Raw genomic sequence first — 21,354 nt, 5'->3', positions numbered from 1 at the left:
CACTGCCCTGGTAGTGGCTCCCTTCAGCGACCTTGCCCTCAAGTGACCCTCTGCTTGGGTTGTGGGCCCATGGCTCCAGGTTGCTTCATCTTTCTAAATCTAGGTGAAGGTAGCCGTGCCCCCATGGCTCTGCTGGGCAGGATAGAGCCCCCATAGCTTTGGGCAGTACCACTTTGATTTAGGCAGAGGTCAGTCATCTGGCCTGTTGAAACCCAGGCAATAACCCCATCCATCTACCACGTTTTGAAACTGAGGAGGCAGCCCTAATGATCTCTCTCTCCTTTTTTTTTTAAAATTTTTATTGGAGTATAGTTGATTTCTAATGCTGTGTTAGTTTCTGCTGTACAGCAAAGTGAATCAGTTATACATATACATATCCACTCTTTTTAAGATTCTTTTCCCATATAGGTCATTACAGAGTATTGAGTAGAGTTCCCTGTGCTATACAATAGGTCCTTATTAGTTATCTATTTTATATATAGTAGTGTGTATATGTCAATCCCAATCTCCCAGTTTATCCCTCTCCCCTTTGCTCCCTGGTAACCATAAGTTTGTTTTCTACCTCTGTGACTCTTTATACTTTGTAAATTAGTTCATTTGTACCTTTTTTTAGATTCTACATATAAGCGATATCATATGATATTTGTCTTTCTCTGACTTGCTTCACTTAGTATGATAATCTCTAGGTCCATCCATGTTGCTGCAAATGGCATTATTTCATTCTTTTTATGGCTGGGTAATATTCCATTGTATGTACCACATCTTCTTTACCCATTCCTCTGTTGATGGACACTTAGGTTGCTTCCTTGTCTTTCTTGGCTATTGTAAACAGTGCTACAATGAACATCGGGGTGCGTGTATCCTTTTGGATTATGGTTTTCTCCAGATGTATGCCCAATAGTGGGATTGCTGGATCATGTGGTAGTTCTATTTTTAGTTTTTTAAGGAACCTCCATACTGTTCTCCATAGTGGTTATATCAATTTACATTCCTACCAACAGTGCAAGAGGGTTCCCTTTTCTCCACACCCTCTCCAGCATTTATTGTTTGTAGACTTTATGATGGTGGCTGTTCTGACCTGTGTGAGGTGATACCTCATTGTAGTTTTGATTCGCATTTCTCTGATGATGAGTGATGTTGAGCATCTTTTAATGTGCTTTTTGGCCATCTGTATGTCTTCTTTGGAGAAATGTCTATTTAGATCTTCTGCCCATTTTTTGATTGTGTTGTTCGTTTTTTTGACATAGAGCTGCACAAGCTATTTGTATATTTTGGAGATTAATTCCTTGTCAGTTGCTCCTTTTGCAAATTTTTTTTCCCATTCTGTGGGTTGTCTTTTCATTTTGTTTATGGTTTCCTTTGCTGTGCAGAAGCTTTTAAGTTTACTTAGGTCCCATTTGTTTATTTTATTCTTTAAATTTATTTTATTTATTTTTGACTGTGTTGGGTCTTCGTTGCTGCATGCGAGCTTTCTCTAGTTGCAGCGAGGGGGGCTACTCTTCGTTGCGGTGTGCGGGCTTCTCACTGCGGTGGCTTCTCTTGTTGCGGAGCACGGGCTCTAGGTGTGCAGGATTCAGTAGTTGTGGCGCGCAGGCTCAGTAGTCGTGGCTCGCGGGCTCTAGAGCACAGGCTCAGTAGTTGTGACTCACGGGCTCTAGAGCACAGGCTCAGTAGTTGTGGCACACAGGCTTAGTTGCTCAGCGGCATGTGGGATCTTCCTGGACCAGGGCTCAAAACTGTGTCCCCCGGGCTTCCCTGGTGGCACAGTGATTGAGAGTCCGCCTGCCGATGCAGGGGACACGGGTTCGTGCCCCGATCCAGGAAGATCCCACATGCCACGGAGTGGCTAGGCCCATGAGCCATGGCCGCTGAGCCTGCGCATCCAGAGCCTGTGCTCCGCAACAGGAGAGACCACAACAGTGAGAGGCCTGCATACGGCAAAAAAAAAACAAACTGTGTCCCCTGCATTGGCAGGTGGGTTCTTAACCACTGAGCCACCAGAGAAGCCCCTATTTTTGTTATAATTTTCATTACTGTAGGAGGTGGATCAAAAAAGATATTGCTGTGATTAATGTCAAAGAGTATTCTGCCTGTGTTTTCCTCTAAGAGTTTTATAGTGTCTGGCCTTACATTTAGGTCTTTGATCCATTTCGAGTTTACTTTTTCTTTTTAAATAATTAATTAATTTATTTATTTTTGGCTGTGTTGGGTCTTCATTGCTGCACTCGGGCTTTCTCTAGTTGCGGAGAGAGAGGGCTACTCTTTGTTGCGGTGTGTGGGCTTCTCATTGCAGTGGCTTCTCTTGTTGTAGAGCATGGGCTCTAGGCATGTGGGCTTCAGTAGTTGTAGCATGCGGGCTCAGTAGTTGTGGCTCGCAGGCTCTAGAACGCAGGCTCGCGGGCTCTAGAGTGCAGGGTCAGTAATTGTGGCTCATTGAGTTTACTTTTGTGTATGGTGTTAGAGAGTGTTCTAATTTCATTTTTTACATGTAGCTGTCCAGTTTTCCCAGCACCACTTATTGAAGAGACTGTTTTTTTCTCCATTGTACACTCTTGCTTCCTTTGTCAGAGATTAATTGACCATAGGTGTGTGAGTTCATTTCTGGGCTTTCTGTCCTGTATCATTGATCTATGTGTCTGTTTTTGTGCCAGTAACATACTGTTTTGATTACTGTAGCCTTGTAGTGTAGTCTGAAGTCAGGGAGTGTGATTCCTTCAGCTCTGTTTTTCTTTCTCAGGGTTGCTTTGGCTATTCAGGGTTTTTTGTGTTTCTATATAAAGTTTAGAATTTTTGTCCTAGTTCTGTGAAAAATGCCATTGGTAATTTGATAGGGATTACATTGAATCTGTAGATTGCTTTGGGTAGTATGGTTATTTTGACAATATTGATTCTTCTAATCCAAGAACATGGTATATCCCTCCATCTGTTTGTGTCATCTCTGATTTCTTTCATCAGCATCTTATAGTTTTCAGAGTAGAGGTCTTTTGTCTCCTTAGGTAGGTTTATTCCTACGTATTTTATTCTTTTTGATGTGATTTTCCTTGATTTCTCTTTCTGATCATTCATTGTTAGTGTTTACAAATGCAAGAGATTTCTGTGTATTAATTTTATATCCTGCAACTTTACCGAATTCATTGATGAGCTCTAGTAGTTTTCTGGTAGCATCTTTAGGATTTTTTATGTGCAGTATCGTGTCATCTGCAAACAGTGAAAGTTTTATTTCTTCTTTTCCAATTTGGATTCCTTTTATTTGTTTTTCTTTTCTGATTGTCATGACTAGGACTTCCAAAGCTATGTTGAATAAAAGTGGTGACAATGGACATCCTTGCCTTGTTCCTGATCTTAGAGGGAATGCTTTCAGCTTTTCACCATTGAGAACGATGTTGGTTAGCTGTGGAGCCCTGATGATCTCTGAATTACATTTATGGTCCTTCTTTCCTTGTCTTGAAGAATAGCCCATGTTCACAGCCATATAGTCCTGTCCTGTAAAATCTAAGTCCAACAGCCTTCCTCATTCCTTCTTCTTCAGTTCAAACGGACTGTTTTCCTGCTGGGGTGGCTGATTCAGTCTGTGGTTCAAACCCATACTAATCTCTTAATCACAAGGTGGCTTGGCCACACCCTGTTCTCTCTGGAACAAGCTTTCTCATTTCTTTCAATATGGATAGGCCAAAAATTTTCCATTTCTGCATCCTCTTTGGTTAACAATTCCACCTCTAAGTCATTCTCTCTTTTCACATTTTACTATAAGCATTCAAAAAGAAACAGGCCACTCCTTAAACACTTGGCTTAGAAATTTCCTCAGCTATATATCCAATTTCATCACTCATAAGTTCTCCTTTCCACAAAACACTAGGACATGAACACAGTTCAGCAAAGCTCTTTACCACTTTATAACAAGGATCACTTTTCCTCCAGTTTCCAATAACATGTTCCTCATGTCCGTCTGAGACTTTAACAGAAGAGCCTTTACCATCCATCATTTCTACCAACATTCTGTTCACAATCCTTAGGTACACTCTCCAAGAAGATTGAGGCTTTCTCTATAGCTTTCCTGTTCTCTTTCTGAGCTCTCACCAGAATAGCTTTTAATGGTTCGATCACGGCAATGTAGATATTTTCTACTATGCACCTTAGAATTCTCCCAGTCTCTATCTGTTACCCAGTTCCAAAGTTGCTTCCGCATTTTTAGATATTTGTTACAGAGGCACTGCACTCTCAGTACCAATTTTCTGTCTTAGTCTGTTCGGGTTGCTATAACAAAATACAACAGACTCTGTAGTTTGCAAACAATAGAAATCTATTTCGCCCAGTTCTGGAGGCTGGAAGTCTGATACCAGGATTCCAGCAAGATCAGGTTAGGTCCCTCTTCTGAGTTGCAGACTTCCTGTATTTTCACCTGGCAGAAGGGGCTAGGAGCTCTGTGCGATCTCTGTTATAAAAGCCCATTCATGAGTGGTCCACCCTCAGGATTTAATCACCATTACATTGGGCACTCCGATTCCAACATGTGAATTTTGGGGGGACACAAACATTCAGATCACAGTGGTCCTCTTGACAAACTATTAAATCTTTCTAAAAATTATTATTATTAAAACTTTGTCTTTTTAGAGCAGCTTAGGGTTCACAGAAAAATTGGGCGGAAGATACAAATTTCTTATATAATCCCTGCCCCCACACATGTATAGCCTTCCCTATTATTAACATCCCCCACCAGAATGGTACATGCTACAAATTGTTGACCCTACATAGACACATCATTGTCTCCCCAAGTTCATAGTTTCACTCTTGCTGTTGTACATTGCATGGGCTTGGACAATGTATAATGACATGTATCCATCATTATGGTATCATACAGAGCATTTCCACAGCCCTAAAAAGCTTCTGTGCTCTTTTTATTCATCCCTCCCCCACCCCAATCCCTGGCAACCACTGATCTCTTTATTGTCTCCATAGTTTTCCAGAATGTTATATAGTTGGAATCATACTTTATGTAGCCTTTTCAGATTAGTTTCTTTCACTTAATAATATGTACTTAAGTTTCCTCCATGCCTTTTCATAGCTTAATATCTTATTTGCTTTTAGCCCTAAATAATATTTCATTGTCTGGATATACAAGTTTATCCAGTCATCTACTGAAGGAAGCCCATCTTGGTAGCTTCCAAGTTTTGGCAGTTATGAATAAAACTGCTATAAATATCTGTGTGCAAGTTTTTTTTTAAAGATATTTTTAAAATTAATTAATTATTTATTTTTGGCTGTATTGGGTCTCCATTGCACCTGGGCTTTCTCTAGTTGAGGCAAGTGGGGGCTACTCTTCATTGGGGTGCGCGGGCTTCTCATTGCAGTGGCTTCTCTTGTTGTGGAGCATGGGCTCTAGGTGCATGGGCTTCAGTAGATGTGGCACGTGGGCTCATTAGTTGTGGCTCGTGGGCTCTAGAGCACAGGGTCCGTAGTTGTGGCACATGGGCTTAGTTGCTCCGTGGCATGTGGGATATTACTGGACCAGGGGTCGAACCCGTGCCCCCTGCATTGGCAGGCGGATTCTTAACCACTGCACCACCAGGGATGTCCCTGTGTGCAAGTTTTTATGTGAACATAAGTTTTCAACTCCTTTGGGTAAATACCAAGGAGCACACTTGCTGGATAGTATGGTAAGAGTATGTTTAATTTTATAAGAAACCATAAAAATGTCTTCCAAAGTGGCTATATCATTTTGCATTCCCATGAACAATGAATGAGAGTTCCTGTTGCTCCACATTCTTGCTAGCATTTGGTGTTGTCAATGTTCTGGATTTTGGCCATTCTAATAGGTATGTCAGTCTTTTTTTTTTTACTAGCAAAATTTTACAGAGCAGCAATCTGTTTGTGAATTTGCCTGTTTTTCCTGGCAATCTCAAAAATATTCAAAATTGAGGCTAAGGCTGCACAAGTGCAAACGTTCCCCTGAAAACACAATGTAGTTGCTTTGCAGAGGTGATGATTATTAGCATATTGTCAGTAGTGAAAGAATGTGGTGTTGGCATGTACATGCCAGTTAGTTTTTTGGATAAGGAATATCCTAGACAGGAGACACCATGCTTGTCCAACTGCTTGACATAATGCTGCAGTCTGTAACAATGACTCAATAAAATGCTTTTAGACAGCAATACTTGCTTATTAAACATTTGAAATAGCTTCACAAAAATTAAAGGTGACATGATGTCCAGAGAATGCACTTGGGAAGTATCTATTTACATATCCAAATATTTGAAACCTCTTCCAGAATCTAGATCCCTACAGTAAACTTCCTTTTAAAAAATGCTGCCATGTGGACAGGAAGTTAAATTGACATATATGGTGATAATGGAATGTTTTACATTTTTATTATCCAATAGAAATATAAAGTAAGACACATGTAATTAACAAATTTCCTAAATAAATAAAATAAAGCTAAAAAGAAATCTCCATTAAATAAAAGAAAGATTAAAAAAAAATCTTCCATAGGGAATTCCCTGGCGGTCCAATGTTTAGGACTTGGCACTTTCACTGCCGGGTCCGGGTTCAATCCCTGGTCAAGGAACTAAGATCCCACAAGCCACATGGCACAGCCAAAATAAATAAATAAATAAAAGAATGCTAAAAATTTCTAATAACATGAATAAACTGTAAAAGAAACAGTTGACATTAATTTTAATGTTGTATTTTATTTAATGCAACATATCCAAAATATTATCATTTCATTGTTGAGTCAGTATGAACAATTACTGAGATTTTTATACTTTTTATACTAGGTTTTCAAATAATATTATTGAATGGAGTGTGTATTTTATACTTATGCTACATGTCAATTTGGACTAGCCACATTTCAAGCACTCCTGGACAACACAGTCCTATTATTTCCCAGCCCTCTGTCATTTTCTGAACCATTTGAAGGCAAGAAAATCAGTGTGTCATTGAAATAATGTCTAAATGCCCTGAGCTGGCACACACCATCCATCATTACTATCATCTTCTTGGGAGTCAGTCCATTAAAAGTAATAGCCATATCTGAACAGCAGGCTTCTGCTACTTGCTGAGGGTTACTAGACATTGTCTCTTGAATAAGACATGCAGTAGTTTTGTATTTATAAATAGAGTTCTTCCTTCGGAATCCTCTGCATTTTCTGCAAGAACTCCTGCATATTTCAGGCAGACGGCCAGTTGCTTATCTTCAGATAACTTCCAAATCACACTTTGATCTGCACACTTTTCAGACTTATTCAGAAGTCTGTTAAGTCTTTTCATAGCTCTATACTTAAAACAATTTCTTCTCCCATAGTCACATATTCAAGGTCACCAGATGTTATAGTGTGGCTCAGATAGAAAGGTTGTGATGCATCCCTAGTAAACAGAAGATACTTTATTTTCAATGACAGTAAATGTAGTGGGATGTGGAGGAAAGAACCAGTTGTCATTGTTGCCGTGCTTCCCAAAGACATATTTGTACCTTTTCCTTATCTGTGTCCACATGTCATTTTTTATCTTAAACAAACCATCATTTTTAGTACTGTAGCGCTCTGTTTTGTCACAGTGTTTGGCCTAAGTCTCTTTCAGTACAGCCCAATAATACTCATCATTGGGTTCTACAAGGATGGTAGAGTAAATACAGATACTTTTACTGAGCTCTATGCGTTCCACTTCTGAAATGTTTAAGAAATCTTTTGTGTTAGGTGGGTGAAGGTGATGATGCTCATGGTCTTGAGTTTTATCTGTGTCGAATGGTAATTGGCCCAAACATAGTTATCAAAACACAGCAAATTCTCCCAACCAGTGTACCCTTAAAAAATGATACAGTACACTCATAACAGAAACCATCTTTCAGGCATTGAGAACAGAGCACACCTCAGTTGGGGTCCCTGTCACCCAGGCAGTCCAGAGAGGGCAGCTCCCTACTGGGCCGTTGTAGCTGCAGGAGGCCGCTTCTCTGTGGTTTTCAAGAAGGGGACAGGTCTGGAGTGTCGGCTATGGGGGTGGTACCCAGGGTGCTGTGAGTTTGAGATGTTCTGGAAGTTCAGGGCGTCTGGGAATATCAGCCAACAATAAAATTGATAGAGTCTGAGCCACAGACTGAGCCACAGACAGACGGCTCTAGTGTTGACCAGACTTCAATACTCAGCAAAAAGTTTAGTTTTACATCCTGGTTGTGTATGATGTTAACTGCACTGGGTCCTATTTAATACTTTCATTTATTTTACTTATAATATTCATTTTACTATTTAACTCTCCAAACTTTTTTTAATTCCCCACTCTCTAAAATCTCCAAACTTTCTCTTCTCCACAGAACTTTAAAAAAATACCCAGATATTTTTCCATTCTCTGTGCTGTATGCTTTTGTGGACGTGTGTGTTTAATCAGAGTATCTTCTATACTCTTTCCATCATGATCTGTAAGAATTAAAACTCCGCAGTTGTGACATAAACATACCACCTATGGAGCTTATGAGAATACAACACTTTCTGATATCATTGGGACTTTTTTTTTCTATATTAAGCCTGTGTCAATGTATCTTTTTTTTTTTTTTTTGCGGTACGCGGGGCTCTCACTGTTGTGACCTCTCCCGCTGTGGAGCACAGGCTCCGGACACGCAGGCTCAGCGGCCATGGCTCTCAGGCCCAGCAGCTCCGCACCATGTGGGATCTTCCCGGACCATGGCACGAACCCATGTCCCCTGCATTGGCAGGCGGACTCTCAACCACTGTGCCACCAGGGAAGCCCTTTTCTTCGTTTTAAAATTTTTTATTATTTATTTTTTATTGAAGTATAGTTGATTTACAATGTTGTGTTAGTTTCAGGTGTACAGCAAAGTGATTCCATATATATATTCTTTTTCAGATTCTTTTCCCATATAGGTTATTACAAAATATCGAGTATAGTTCCCTGTGCTATACAGTAGGTCCTTGTTGTTTATTTTATATATAGGAATGTTTATATGTTACTCCCAAATTCCTAATTTATCCCTCCCATGCTCATTGGGAATTTTTTTTTTAGCATCTTTATTGGAGTATAATTGCTTTACAATGGTGTGTTAGTTTCTGCTTTATAACAAAGTGAATCACCTATACATATACATATATCCCCATATCTCTTCCCTCTTGCATCTCCCTCCCTCCCACCCTCCCTATCCCACCCCTCTAGGTGGTCACAAAGCACCGAGCTGATCTCCCTGTGCTATGCGGCTGCTTCCCACTAGCTATCGGTTTTACATTTGGTAGTGTATATATGTCCATGCCACTCTCTCACTTTGTCCCAGCTTACCCTTCCCCCTCCCCATGTCCTCAAGTCCATTCTCTAGTAGGTCTGCATCTTTATTCCCATCCTGCGCCTAGGTTCTTCATGACCTTTTTTTAGATTCCATATATATGTGTTAACGTACGGTATTTGTTTTTCTCTTTCTGACTTACTTTACTCTGTTATGACAGACTCTAGGTCTATCCACTTCACTACAGATAACTCAATTTCGTTTCTTTTTATGGCTGAGTAATATTCCATTGTATATATGTGCCACATCTTTATCCATTTGTCTGTCGATGGGCACTTAGGTTGCTTCCATGTCCTGGCTATTGTAAATAGAGCTGCAATGAACATTGTGGTACATGACTCATTTTGAATTATGGTTTTCTCAGGGTATATGCCCAGTAGTGGGATTGTTGGGTCGTATGGTAGTTGTGTTTTTAGTTAGTTTTTTTCTTTGCGGTACGCGGGCCTCTCACTGTTGTGGCCTCTCCCGTTGCGGAGCACAGGCTCCGGATGCGCAGGCTCAGCGGCCATGGCTCACGGGCCCAGCCGCTCCATGGCATGTGGGATCTTCCCAGACCGGGGCACGAACCCGTGTTCCCTGCATCGGCAGGCGGACTTTCAACCACTGTGCCACCAGGGAAGCCCTATTTTTAGTTTTTTAAGGAACTTCCGTACTGTTCTCCATAGTGGCTGTATCAATTTATATTCCCAGCAAGAGTGCAAGAGGGTTCCATTTTTTCCACACCCTCTCCAGCATTTATTGTTTGTAGATTTTTTGATGATGGCCGTTCCGACAGGTGTGAGGTGATACCTCATTGTAGTTCTGATGTGCGCTTCTCTAATGATTAATGATGTTGAGCATTCTTTCATGTGTTTGTTGGCAATCTGTATATCTTCTTTGGAGAAATGTCTATTTTTGATCAACAAATCAAATATGACATTTGAGGTTTTACTATTCTCTTAGATTTAATTTATTGTTCTCAATATGTGTTAACCAGTGATTTCTAACGTATAGTCCAATGAAGAAAATTCTATTGATGAATACTCATGTAGTATATATTACATTGTATTAAAAATATCAAACCTTTGGTATTTTGTTTGATCCATTTTTAAATATGCCCTGAAAGAGCTTTTAATGTGCTAAATTGTATGAAATCATATTCACTGAAGTACTTTAAATGTCTTAAAGAATTCCAAAAGGGAAATATGAATTTTTCTATTTTTTATATCTTTTCTCACTTTTCAGATGCAGCAGCTGGAGAGACAAGTTATTGATGCTGAACGTCAAGCAGAAAAAGCTTTTCAACAGGTAGGGTATAGTTTTAGTTAAAAAATTGTTTTCTGCCTCTACCAGTATAAACATTGTTTTGCCCAAAACAATCCTGAAAATAGTCTTCAGCTGTCCTCCTCATTTTATCATTTTTCCTGTTCATGAGCTGGTTCCGTAGAGAAAATGGAGAATCTAACTTTGTTTTGCCCCTTAATAAATTTTCAAAAGGACATAAATGCTTCTATTTGGAAGTTTTATCTTATGAAAAAAATCAAATATGACTTTTATGGTTATGCCTAACCATAATGACAGTTTATGTATAAATATGTTCATGGCAGCTTTATTTATAGTAATAAAGAGTTGGAGATAATATGAATGCCATTTTGTAGGAGAATGAATTAGAGAACTGTATCTATTCCATGAAATATTAAACAACAATTAAAAATAACTATTACGGGCTTCCCTGATGGCGCAGTGGTTGAGAGTCCGCCTGCCGAAGCAGGGGACACAGGTTCGTGCCCTGGTCTGAGAAGATCCCACATGCTGCGGAGTGGCTGGGCCCGTGAGCCATGGCCACTGAGCCTGCGCCTCCAGAGCCTGTGCTCCACAATGGGAGAGGCCACAACAGTGAGAGGCCCGCGTACAGCAAAAAAACAAAAAACTATTACAAAGAATATATGCAAATATGGAAAAATGCTTAGTTATATTAGGAATAATATTTACAGATTTTTATATTTAACATGATGTTATATTTAACATTTTTATTTTTATTTTTGTTTTTTTTAATTTAACAACAACAACAAAAATTTGTGTTTGTGGAATTATGGATGATTGGTTTTTTTATTCTGTATATTCATACTTTCTAGTTTTTGATTTTGGTAATACTTTTACTTTAAAAAAATAATCTTTTGATAAATCACTTAACCCTTTCTGGGCCTTGACAACAGTAAAATGAGCAGTTTGGATGAGCCCACCAGCCTTAAAGTTTGTCTAAGGAGCCTAAATTGATAATTTCACATTTTATGAAAAGATCTCTGTCAGATTCAGTCAAGTCAAGAATTTCAGAAGTCTTAAGTACAAAATTTCTTCCAAGGAGTGTATCTTCAATTTCTTATACTTGCTCTAAGTTTGTCATGTTTCTTCCTTCAGTTTGAGTATTACCAAATCTTGTTTTCACCTAAAAGATTTAATTTTACTCCGTAGATTGTTTTAGTGGCTTGACTAAGTTAACCCAATTTAACCTAATCCTTAATTTTCTTAAATTAATTATACTTGAAGATAAAATCTTAAAACTTTATTATGCAAAATTTCAACCACTACAGGAGCAGAGAACATAGTATAATGAAGCCCTGTCATCACCTTCAGCAGTTAGTTGATGCACAGCTAGTATATACCTCCACCCACTTCTTCCCTACCCTCACACTAGGTTATTTTGAAACAAGTCCCAGATATTATATCATTCCACCCAACAGTATTTCAGCAACTCATCTACAAACAAAGACTTAAAAATCATAGCTACAGTACCATCACCCCACCGAAAAATTACCAATAATTTTTTAAAACCTCAAATGTAGATTTTGATACAAGTACTAGTAGTAATGGTAAGGATGTATGATTTGCTTGTTTTTTGTTTTTTGGTTTTTTTGGCGGTACGCGGGCCTCTCACTGTTGTGGCCTCTCCCGTTGCGGAGCACAGGCTCCGGACGCGCAGGCTCAGTGGCCATGGCTCACGGGCCCAGCCGCTCCACGGCATGTGGGATCTTCCCGGACTGGGGCACGAACCCGTGTCCCCTGCATCAGCAGGAGGACTCTCAACCACTGCGCCACCAGGGAAGCCCTGCTTGGTTTTTTTGTATTTTATATTCTTTAGTTGATGGGACCAAATAGTAATTACTCTACATATATCTATAAAAAGCCAATAATTAACAGTAAAGTCATTAAAGGTCACTTACATTCTAAAAGAAAGACTCTTGTGTTTATATCACTCTCTGTCACTCTATACCAAATGTCTTTTTCTGTGGTGGGCCATATATGTGCGTCCCTATTCAGCCTTCAGCCTTTTGCAGCATACGTTTGTCATTTTGTTGACCTCTCTTTCCTGTCTCCTTCCCTTTCTTTCCCTTTCTGACTTTGGCCTTTCCTGGTGACATCTCTCTTTATTTCTGTACCCATGGCTGTCTCTATACGTTTCTCTGTCTATTCTTTCCTAGCTTTCTTTTCCCTTCCCTTCCCTTCCCTTTTTCTCCTTTAACTGCTCGTATTATAGGAAAAAAAAAAAAGAAGGAAATTGAAGATGGTTTTGTTTTGCCTTAAGTTAAAAGTCTAAATTTATATATGCAGCAAATTTATTTAGCTCTGAAAATTAAACTAAATGAAGAATTTTTTAATTTGTGATTTTCATTTTTTTTACCCCTTTGGTTCACTGGATCTTGAAAGAAAAAAGGAATCCCCATTCTCAACTCAAGGGAAGCAAACCGTGGCAGTTTGTAGCCATCAGGGCCCAACCACTGATCTCAATAAGTTAACAGGAAGAATATCTTATTTGAAGTTGTCCTTTGAGGATATCAAATGTAAAGTTATTTAATTCTATGTGCCACATTTTTAAGAAAAATTATACAATGATTGGTTATTTTAGATATACTGCCTTAAATCAACACCCCCCCAAAAGAGTGAGAATTGAAGATCTCCCAGAGTTTCTTTATAATCTGTAGATATTTCTTTTTGTCATACACTTTAAATTTATACAGTACCTATTTTTGTTATGTTTCAGAAGAATTTTTTCTTAAATATTTCATAATGAATCTAAAAGTTAACAGGAAATATAAACAGCAGATGAATTCTAATGTACTGACTATATTACTTTTTTTTTTTGCCTTTGCAAGACTAAGTAAATATTATTAACTTAGAGTAACTGAATCCTTCACTGTCTTTAACAGTTTCTATGGGACTATGGCCTATCTGCTGTTCATGTTGCTTAAATTCATAATTTATCCTTTGTCATTGAGCCATATCCTAAGAATTAAACTGTATTTATACTAACCTAGAAAGAATGTTTCACCACTAAAAGCAATAGTCAGCTGAAACAGCTCAGCTCTACACTTTAGCTTTGTACATTTTTCTCCTTGTTTATTAATGTGTGGGCATCACTTGCATAATCACTAAATAAGTTGCTGATAGAAAAAAGAATTAAACATTCTTCCAGAGAAATCTTGGCAGTCTTTTTACTTGATGCTGTAGTACATCTTTATTGTTATTGTTCACAAATTTTGAAAGCAGTATGTGCAGATCAACCCAATACTACTTATGAGAACTTTTGTGAGGCAGAAAAGCAGCAAATAGCACATTTGGGAGACACTGATAAACAGGATTCCTTCTCAAGTATCTGATTAGTTAGGTATATAATACAATCTAATACACTAATTTATGCTAACCAAAGAGGGCTAGATAATTTCCCCTGTAGGAGTTTGTCTTTTCAATTCTGTCTTTCTGGACTCAGTCGCTTGTGTGTATTTGATTCAGGCTTGGTAGGAGTTGGATTTAAATTTCCTTCTGACCATTCTAATATGTGGGCTCATCTGCCTTTTATAAAGTTGGTTCTTAGTATCCAAGTTATTTTTGGTTCTTAGTAAATGATAACTACTCAGTCATCCTAACGTCCAAGACCGTGTAATGATTTGCTTCATTACATGGAAACCTACTTTATCCAGTGATGTTCCCTTTCACCTTCAGTGAGAATGGGCCTGGCCTTACTGCATAAATTTTGGAGCACTATGCTGAAATAACTATGTTTAAAATATGATTAGAATGATTAATTAATTTGCGATAAATTTTAATTAACTGGAAAATGGTCTGGGATTCAAAATACTCTTAACAGTTTCATCATTGTATTTTGGAATGATTAAGTATCTTTGTCATGTCACTGCGATACTTATACAGGAATAGAAACTTACACCCCCCACTCAAAAATATAGTCACATCTTGATTACCTGTAGTGGGGGAGGGAGGGATGAAGTTAGAAATGAGAAGAAGGAAATATTGATATGGATAGTTACAATGCGGAAAATATTGGCAGTTTCTGCTTTCTCCAGGATAGACAAGAAAATGGAAAATAGCATTGGAAGTTGTGTCAGGGTCCCCAAGACTACCCTCAGGTTTGATGATTCACCAGAAAGACTCATGAAATCCTGAAAAGCTGTTATACTCATGGTTATGGTTTATTACAGTGAAAGCATACAGATTAACATCAGCAAAGGAAAAATGCACATAGGGCAGAGTCCAGGAGACACCAGGTACGAGCTTCCACTTGTCCTCTCACAGTGGAATTGCACAGGAATGCACTTGGTTCTCCCATCAGTGATGTGGGACAACACATATGAAGTATTGCCAACCAAGGTTGTTCATCCGAGCCTAGGTGTCCAGGATTTTTATTGGTGGGCAGGGTGGGGAGGGGTCAGTCTTATAAGCACGAAATGCATGCATAACCCACCTTAGCTACTCAACTTCCAGCCCCTCCAGAGGTCAAACTTGATACAGTGTGGCCCATGACCCAGGTAAGTAAACAAAAAAGGTATTCAGTATAAGTCACACTGTTAGCATAAACTATCTGGTGTGGCCCAGTATATCAGCTATATAAAGACAGTCTTATCAGGCAGAATATTCCAGGGGCTCAGAGGTTATTTCCCAGCAGACAGTCAAAGGCTAGTTCTTTCTTTGGAATGTACAGGGTTCGAGCACCCCAAGTCTGCTGAATTAACCCTTCATTGCACAAAAGCTCAGAATCAACAAGACTTTCGGGAAATAGCTGAGGAGTGTGCTGAGGGGGTAGGTAGATGCAACCAGAGGCTCTCCTGGAAGTAAAGGAGAAAGGTAGCGTGAAAGTACAAAACATTCCTCACTAGTGGATATCCACATATTGGTAACTGCAAGAGTTTATTCAACAACTAATTTGAATTCATAGGTGTGTGTTACTGGCCAGTCTCTGAGTCGTTAAATTGTATAATTCAAGTTAAATAAATGGTAAAAGATCTGACCTATGTTCTGTGTACTTGTGGTAAGATATTTTTAAAGGCTGCTTAGTTTTTCTGTAGGCCTCTTAACTTTTCTGCAGATTTCTTATTCATACTAATTGCCAAGGAAGGCTGGTGAATCCTGTGGAACTTGGTCCTAACAGGGCCAGCTGGAAGAAGGTTGCCTGTAACTGCTTTGTGATCTCTCTCCTGCAGAGATGTTGCCACCTTTGTCAATGTTTTTCTTGCCCAGGAAAGTTGTTTATCTAGAAGTAATAGTCAAATGAAACAGTTGCACAAGGCAAAGGTGCAGCCAAGGAGCTCTGACTCTAGCATTCATTCGTAATGAACTTTCAAGTTGAATGTGTTTTTCAGGGAGGAAGAAGGTCCTGGAAAAATAGTTTTCCAGGACCATAGGCCTTTTCTAAGCAATAATAGGACAATTTTATATGGTAGCCCAATGTCCATAGGGTGGCTTGCTCCAATTTAATAAAAGGAGACTGTAGATGTCGGTCCGGTAATATTTATTTTTATTAATTTTGTCTTTCTGGAGTATTATGATCTATTACTCCCTCCTTGATGGAGGACTACCATTTTGCACTTGGTCTCTGCTCTTCTTTCCCTGCTTCCACAGCTACAGAATACCCTGCATGGAACTGGCTGTACCATTTTAAGACTGACCTTTGGTATTTACTGTCCAGCTCTCTGTCCTGCTCTGGCTTTTTTCATGACAGCATCTCTGATATAGGCCTTTGTCCTTGACCTCTTGGTCTGAGGTTCCTGCAGAAAGCCTGCTATATTATGTTTAAAAATCTAAATCTTAAAATAACTTAAAATTATCATTTGGATAGTAGAATATATTTTTTCTCCTATTTTTTTGGATCTGCTTTTATTTTCATAGCTTCCAGCCATGTGGGTGGTATTTAAATAGGACAGTTTTGGCATTTGAGTTGAATTTACATTTATACAGTGAACTCACAGATGAAACTTTGTATTCATAGTTAAAAAAACAAAACCAAACTAACCTTAACACCCTCCTTCTAGGAACCCTCATTAATCAAGTATTTTTGAGCTTTAAGTAAGTTCATTTTGATTTTTCAGAGATGTTTTATAAGACTTTTCATCTTAACTATCATCTTTAATTTCTCAAATGCCTTTACATATTTTTCTTCTTTGCCCCCTATAATCTAAAACATTACTAAGATTACATTCTTACCTATTTGGAGTATATCGAATAAAAGTTTTAATATTGTATACAGTGCCCAGTACTTTATTTTCTTTCTTACTAACATTAACATCACACATATCTCTTCAAACATTTCATATGCCCAAATGTGTTTTGCAGAAGATCCAAGCAGAGCCAGTATATCTTAGATATTAAAATTGAGGCACCACAACCCCTAGCCGTACAGCGATCTATTTTATCTTGCTTTATTTTTCCCATTACCCTTATTGCCATCTGTAACAAACTGTGTGATTTTTAGTCATTACAATATTTGTGCTCTCTCTTACCCACTAGAATGTAATTTCTATGCAGGTAGAGATTTGGGGGTCTGCTTTATTCACTGATGTCTTCCCAGGACCTGGTATAGACCTGGCACTTGGCAGGTGTTCATTGAATATTTGTTAAAGTATTGAATCAATAAACCCTCATGGAATGTACTCTCCTACCTATATCTTGACTGTCATACTTTTTTACTCTCTATGATTTCATCATTGGGGTTTTAAGGTTCTTTTTTGGTTTGTTTTTAATATTTATTTATTTATTTGGCTGCGGGTCTTAGTTGTGGCACGCGGGATCTTCCCTGCAGCGCTTGGGTTCTTCATTGTGGAGAGCGGGCTTCTCTCTAGTTGTGGCGTGTGGGCTCCAGAGCACGTGGGCTCAGTAGTTGCAGTGCGTGGCCTCTCTATTTGTGGCCCATGGGCTCCAGAGCGTGCGGGCTCAGTAGTTGCAGTGCGCAGCCTCAGTTGCCCCACGGCATGTGGGATCTTAGTTCCCCGACCAGGGATTGAACCAGCATCCCCTGCATTGGAAGGCAGATTCTTAACCACTGCACCACCAGGGAAGTCCCTTTAAGGTTCTTTTGTTTTACTTTTGCTTTCTGTTGTATATGTGTACCTTTTTCAGCTAAGTTCAGTTTTTTTTCCCAAGATGTGTTATTATACTAGGTCATCCAGTCTGAGTCTTATCTTACCACTCAATGTCTGTACTTGATATTCTTACTTTTTTATAAAGTATGAAAAAATGAGAGCTGGAAGCTTTCTAATTCTATGCTCACATGAAATACTTTGCATATTATCATTGATCTAGTTAACATGTGCATTTCTTTACATGATAGCAATATTATGAGAATCTTTCATGTACCCTCATGCACCTCAGGGGTAGCATCACTTAGCAAAATAGTCTTCAGACTTTATAATTGTTAAATACATTAAAACTTGCTGTTCAATGTTTTCCTTTTATGACGATACCTTTTAGGAATTTAATGTTAAAGTAAAATTCTGAATTTAATACTATGATAAATTAAGTACGTGCATAGTTTTAATATTTTATCCTCTGAATTTAGGTACAAGTTATGGAAGAAAAATTAAAAGCAGCTAATATTCAAACCAGTGAATCAGAGACGAGGTTGTATAAAAAGTGTCAAGATCTGGAAACTCTAATACAGGAAAAAGATGACATCATTCAAAACTTGGAACTGCAACTTGAGGAGCAGGTTAGGAAGAATTTGATCATCAAAGAGTCCTAAATATGTGCATTCATTTATACATAATCGCAAAGATTAAAAAGAGAGTCAAAATTTCTAAATTTTGATCAGAAATCTTACTTGGTGACCCCCTAGGACTACATCACATTACTGGTGAAAGGTGCAAGTTAAATACATTCACTTTAAATCCGGGGTGATTCCAAGGCAGTATCTACCACTTTTTGGATGTGACAATACTCCTTAAGTTGGAAACACTTGGTTATCAGCAGGTATTTATGTCTGTAAAATGTTTCCAATAAATTTTTGCTTTAGATTGTTAGGGTGTTGGAAATGTTTATGGAAGGTTAAATTTTAAACATGTGTTTGATTTGACTCTAATCCTTCTGCTTAGAAATGTGTATACTGTTTTTAAACCACTTCATTGAGATCAAGTATAGTATTTAGTTTATTTTTTTTTAGTTTTTAGGAAAAAAATTGCACTAGGGTTATTTACTTAAAAGGTCATTTAGTGTCATTTAAACATGACCACTATAGAACTGTTCAATGTTTAATCATTTTTTTCATTTCTCTGGCATCAGTGTTCCTTTAGGTCAGTGGCTTTCAGCCTCCACCCACTAGGATTTATATGATAGTCGCACTCTCAGTAGTTTTGTGACCATAACCAGATTTAAAGTTTGGTGGATGTGAGCTAGAGTTTCTCAATCTCTATTTTTTCTGGACCTTCTAAAACTAGCACTTGAGGGGAAAATAAGCCATTCTCCAGAGGAGATTCTGATTCTCCTCTCCCCAGCCTGGTTGAACTCTATTCCACTGTTCTAAACCTAGACTATTTCCAGAAATGGTTTATTTTGTTGATAAATTCAGTGGATTGATTTTGGTATATGATCTTTCAGAGAAAGGGAATAGCAGATGTTAAAGCTAGAAATATTTATGTATGCTTTTATTATTGTTCTGCTGGACAGCCATTCTTATTTTTTCCTATGTTTGGTAATTTAAAGGCAGACATCTTAACTTGGAAACAGGTTTTAAATGGACTTGCCTTTTATATCTATGACTGTAACGTTTCCAGACCAGTGAGCTTCTGTTTGAACTAAACAAACTGCTAATGTTATTTCAGAAACAAATAAGGATTCAAGAAGCTAAAATAATAGAAGAGAAAGCAGCTAAGATCAAAGAATGGGTAACAGTTAAGTTGAATGAGGTATTTATTGCCATATTTGTCTTTTCTTTACCTTTTACTTCTTTTGAATAGATAAGTCATCAGAATATCTGAATGAAACAAAATTCTGATCAGTTGGTGGTGCTGCTGGCTTTTGGCAAACATGAGATAGGTAGCTTTCACTTTAATGACTAATGTAATTTTAAAATTAAAAATATTGATAGACCCATGGTAATCAGTGTTAAGTAGCCTCATTCTAATTAGTTGACTAGTTCTAATTAGTTAACTTTAAATAATTAGAGAATATATGTGCATAGCTCATAAAATTAATATATTCAGTATCTGAGAAGTACACATTATTTAGTTTATATGGCAGATTAAATGCCAAAATAATTTGGTTTAAAATAACTTTACAGTGGAAAAGGCATAGGGGTGAAAAACATTTAAAACTTTTAGCTCTGGAAACAAATATTAAAGCCATAATTATCTAGGCTGACAATCTGTGCTGATAAATTCATCTGATATTTACTTATTTCTTTTGTATTTTGCTTGTGTTTAATGAGATATTAACATTTTCTAAATGTTTAATTTACTAGTACATTTTAGAAATGTTATCCCTGTATAAAAGAAAACCATTATGTTCTTTTAGCTGGAATTGGAGAATCAGAATCTTCGTTTGATCAACCAAAACCAAACCGAAGAGATAAGAACAATACAGTCAAAATTACAAGGTATGTGCACTTTGGCTAAGATAGCCTAGTTGGATTTATTTGCTAGAATTTTACTATTGAGCGCTTGAAATATGACTTGTACAACTAAGGAACTGAATTTTATCTAATTTGAATTCATTTAAATTTAAATAGCCATATGTCCATATTAGCACAGCTAGACAGTAGTGAATAAACCAAAGGGGGTAATTTGGATGTTTAATTTCAGGTATGTTTACTTCTTAAAAAATCAGTCTTGTTATTTTCTATTTTCATTTTGTGGCATTGTGCTCAATGGTGATTGAAATTCTTACAACCTGAATATTTTGAGCAGAATTTTATAATGTGAATAAACTCTTTGCATTTTCTAATGCTTAGGGCTATTTCCTTTCTTTTTAACTTTAAAGCCAAAGGATGGGTGGTAGAGTTAATGATAGAGATTCACTTAATATGCTATTCGTATGATAGCCACTCAAGTGCACATTTAGCTGAAGAGGAGGTTAAGTCAGCAGGGTGTATGGATAGCCTGTGCTTATTAGACCCATGGCCTAATAGTGCTTTTTAAACTTTTATTTAGCAGCAGAACCCTTTTTAAACAATTTTTTTTTCCTATAGAATCTCAAGGGATAAAATAGGTAAAAAACCTGTACTGGGTGATGGGTCCAGAGTTCTGCAGACTTGGTCTCACCCATGACTCTTCTTTCATTTCTTGCATCCTCTGCAACATTTCCATAAAGGCGTGGGGTTTCCTAGAATGCATTGGAAAAATACTGGCATGGTAGAAAGAACCTGGACTTTGAAGTCAACTTTAATGCCCTACAATTTAATAGCTGTGTTTATATCTCCAATTTTTTTTTTTTTACATCAGTAAAATGGTGACTGTAATAGTGTCTTACTGGTTTCATGGGGGGTTGCTGATTATAGGATATGTGAAAGCACTTTGTCTACTGCATGTTAGTACCTATTGCTGTCCTTTTGTTAAGGCAAAAAATCCTGTTTTCTCTCTCTTAATATTTCTGACATGAGATGTGTGGACGTTTTTCCCACTCCAAGCAATTCTCCAATTCTCAACAGACACCAACTGGGTGTCCTATAAATTTAACTCAATTCTGACTCATCTACTTGGATAGCACCAGATCCCTCACCCCCACAAAACTACCCACCAGCACCTCCGAGCAGGCACTGAACACACACACAAACACACACTTTGGACAGAGTCACAAGTACAGGGTGGCATCCCTGCTTC

At 38.0% G+C, this 21,354-nt stretch overlaps 2 protein-coding genes across 7 annotated transcripts in view; one reads left to right on the top strand and one right to left on the bottom strand.

The window, feature by feature from the left end:
* The window catches only part of PLEKHH2 (pleckstrin homology, MyTH4 and FERM domain containing H2), a 116,958-nt gene that overhangs the window by 31,319 nt on the left and 64,285 nt on the right, over positions 1–21,354 (top strand). For all 6 annotated transcript variants that reach the window (XR_013830973.1, XR_013830974.1, XR_013830975.1 and 3 more), the window contains 4 exons: positions 10,505–10,567; positions 18,102–18,251; positions 19,360–19,443; positions 20,051–20,132. Coding sequence is in view for 3 of the 6 variants with exons in the window: in XM_079940376.1 (XP_079796502.1) it covers positions 10,505–10,567; positions 18,102–18,251; positions 19,360–19,443; positions 20,051–20,132 (379 nt within the window). In the remaining 3 variants the exon portion in view is untranslated. The remainder of the gene's footprint in view (positions 1–10,504; positions 10,568–18,101; positions 18,252–19,359; positions 19,444–20,050; positions 20,133–21,354) is intronic.
* On the bottom strand, positions 5,835–10,307 carry C1GALT1C1L (C1GALT1 specific chaperone 1 like; the record flags this gene model as incomplete). Its single annotated transcript, XM_079941596.1, is given in 7 exon segments — positions 5,835–7,098; positions 7,101–7,268; positions 7,271–7,383; positions 7,385–7,560; positions 7,564–7,729; positions 7,731–7,836; positions 10,304–10,307. Coding segments are annotated over 7 exon segments (984 nt in total). The 3' UTR covers positions 5,835–6,847.

The sequence above is a fragment of the Stenella coeruleoalba genome (assembly GCF_951394435.1).
Source record: "Stenella coeruleoalba genome assembly, chromosome: 13".
Lineage (NCBI taxonomy): Eukaryota > Metazoa > Chordata > Mammalia > Artiodactyla > Delphinidae > Stenella > Stenella coeruleoalba.
The sequence above is the reverse complement of the archived record's forward strand: the minus strand, read 5'-3'. Positions and strand labels throughout refer to the sequence as shown.